The sequence below is a fragment of the Capsicum annuum genome, chromosome 12, assembly GCF_002878395.1.
Source record: "Capsicum annuum cultivar UCD-10X-F1 chromosome 12, UCD10Xv1.1, whole genome shotgun sequence".
Taxonomy (NCBI): Eukaryota; Viridiplantae; Streptophyta; class Magnoliopsida; order Solanales; family Solanaceae; genus Capsicum; species Capsicum annuum.
This window is the reverse complement of record NC_061122.1, coordinates 78956002-78958917: the sequence shown is the minus strand read 5'-3', so window position 1 is coordinate 78958917 and position 2916 is coordinate 78956002. Positions and strand designations below refer to the sequence as shown.

The window sequence follows — 2916 nt, the reverse complement described above, 5'->3', positions numbered from 1 at the left end:
AAACTCTCAGAAGCACTTAATCAGAGGAAGAGCGGTATATTTCTAAGTTACACAGTCCAAAAACCTTGAAATAATGGATGTTACATAGCAATTAGCACTTAGAATGGTAAAGTTTTACCTAGCCCTTCTGTGGGTAAAGCTGTGATTAATAATGTGATTGAAAATGGTGTAGAAGATGATGAAACCCATCCAGTGGAGTCTAAGAATCTGGATAGTAATGCGGGCATATCTAACCATTAGCAGGTTGATGAGTTAAAAAAAGAGAAGGGAAAGTAAAAGGAGGCGATGGCTACTACTCGCCTAAAACCACCGCCACACTTTCCCCATTGATTACAAAAAAGGCGGATGACACAAAGTTCAGTAAACTTATGGCAATACTAAAGTAGTTGATAATGAATATACCTTTGGTTGAGGCCCTGAAGCAGATGCTTAGATATTCTAAATTTATAAAATACCTTATGACGAAAAAGCGAACAGTGAGTTACGAATCGGTGGATAATATTCACCATTGTAGTACCATTTTAACAAGGTCCTTGGTGCAAAAGAAAGCAGAACCAGGATTATTTATTGTCCTTTGCACTATCGAGTCTCTTGATTTTTCTATGGCGTTATGCGATTTGGGAGCAAGTATTAACTTGATGTCCCTTTCTGTGTACAAGAAGTTGAGTTTAGGAGATCCTACGCCCATAAATATGCGATTAGTGATGGCTGACAGGTCGGTAAAGTGGCTGGGGATATTGTATGATGAGCTTGTAAAGGTGGCCAACTTTATATTTCCCATGGATTTTGTTATTCTAGATTGCGAGGTGGATTTTGAGGTACCCATAATCTTGGGTAGACCTTTCCTCACAACTGGAAGTGTGCTTATTGATTTGTGGGCTAATGAGCTACTATTCAGGCTTAATGATGAGGTAGTTTATTTTGATGTGTGCCACTCTATCAAGAAACCTAAAGAGATGAGTTTATTCTCTATTATTGATGTTTATTATAAGGATGAGCGAGAAGTGTCGATAAAAAAGAAGTTTATTGTTGAACCATTAGCTGCAGTCTTAATAAACTTTGATAGCGAAGGTATTAAAGAATATGAAGAGATAGTTTTTGCCCTGCCGAGAATGGGATCGTATTCATATGCTCCCAAGAAGATGGATTTAGACTTAAAAAATTGGCCAACACCACCGGCTAAGCCATCCATCAAAGAGCCACCGCTGTTGGAGTTGAAGAAGTTGCCAGGATATTTACAGTATATGTTTCTAGGAAGTGGAAACACTTTACCTATGATTATTGCTGCAAATTTGGTTGAGCACCAGGTTGAGGCACTTATCTCTATGATTAGAAGATATAAAAGGGCTATTGGTTGGACTATTGCTGATATCATTAGTATTCCTCCCGGTATTTGTACTCACAAGATTCAGCTTGAGGAGGATTGTACACCAATCATTGAGCACCAACATCGCCTTAATCTACCAATGCAAGAAGTAGTTAAGAAGGAGATCATTAAATAGATCTATACAGGATTTGTATATCCTATCTCAGATAGTAAATGGGTAAGCCCCATCCAATATATACCTAAGAAAGGGGGCATGACTGTAGTGGCAAATGAAAATAATGAGTTGATTCCACTCAGGCCGGTTACAGGGTGGAGAGTTTACATGGACTATCACAAGCTCAACTCATGGACTCTGAAGGACCACTTCCCGATGCCTTTTATGGATCAAATGCTTGATTATTTGGTGGGAAGAGGTTGGTTAGATGGGTATTCGGGCTAAAACCAGATTTCTATTCCTCTAGAGGATTAGGAGAAGATGACTTTCACTTTCCCGTATGGTACTTTTGCTTTCAAGTGGATGCTATTTTATTTGTGTAACGTACCCGCCACTTGTCAATGGTGCATGATGTCTATATTTTCTGATATGGTGGAGGACACCTTGAAGGTATTTATGGATGACTTCTCAGTGGTAGGTGATTCTTTTGAGATATGTCTTGTTAATCTGAGTAGAGCATTGCAAAGATGCAAAGAGTTCAACTTAATGTTAAATTGGGAGAAATACCACTTCATGGTGAAGGGGGGCATTGTCCTTGGTCACAAAATTTTAGCTAAGGGAATTGAAGTCGACCAAGCCAAAATTGAAGTTATTGAGAAACTACCACCCTCTATTTAAGTAAAGATAGTGCGGAGTTTTCTTGGTTATGCTGGCTTCTATCGTCGATTTATAAAAGACTTCTCCAAATAGCAAACCCAATGTACAAGCTTTAGGATAAAGAGACCAAGTTCATATTTAACGATGAGTGCAAGAAGGTATTTGATTTCCTTAAGGATAAGCTTGTTGTTGCACCAATCATTATAGCACCAGATTGGTCAAAACCATTCAAAATTATATGTGCGCAAACAGAGTAGCACTTGGGGATGTGCTTGGCCAAAAGAAAAATAAGCTATTTCATCCCATTTACTATGCAAGCAAAGCATTGAATGGGGCCTAGAAGAATTACACTATGACTGAGGAGGAACATCTCGTTGTGGTTTATGCATTTGAGAAGTTCCATGCTTACTTATTGAGGACTAAATTGGTATTGCGTATAGACCATGCTGCTTTGAGGTATTTGATGGCAAAAAAGGATGCAAAGCCAAGGCTAATTATGTGGGTGCTGCTGCTTCAAAAGTTTGACTTTGAAGTCAAAGATTGAAAAGGATGCAAAAATCAAGTTGTAGATCACCTGTCTAGACTTGAGGGAGATCAAGCAATCAAGGATGAGCTCGAAATTGATGATACATTTCTGGATGAGAAATCTTGGTTGTTGTGATCGAATGAGGACCTTGGTACATGGACTTTGCAAATTATGTGGTGACTGAGATTATCCCAAATAATCTTTCCTTTCACCAAAGAAAGAATTTTCTTTATAATGTTACACAATACTTCT

General features: G+C 38.5%; 1 protein-coding gene across 1 annotated transcript; it reads left to right on the top strand.

Annotated features, from left to right (window-relative positions):
• Window positions 1–392: 392 nt before the first annotated feature.
• Window positions 393–1502, top strand: LOC124889625. Its single transcript, XM_047401596.1, has 2 exons — window positions 393–715; window positions 899–1502. The coding sequence occupies exons 1-2, from the start codon at window positions 393–395 to the stop codon at window positions 1500–1502; spliced, it is 927 nt and encodes a 308-aa protein (XP_047257552.1).
• The last annotated feature ends 1414 nt before the right edge of the window (window positions 1503–2916 follow it).

Bases quoted from the DNA above. Each gene is read 5' to 3' on its own strand.
- LOC124889625 (XM_047401596.1), top strand. From the start codon at position 393: ATGAATATACCTTTGGTTGAGGCCCTGAAGCAGATGCTTAGATATTCT. The intron at 716-898 runs GTCGGTAAAGTG...GCTACTATTCAG, and splicing joins CGATTAGTGATGGCTGACAG to GCTTAATGATGAGGTAGTTT.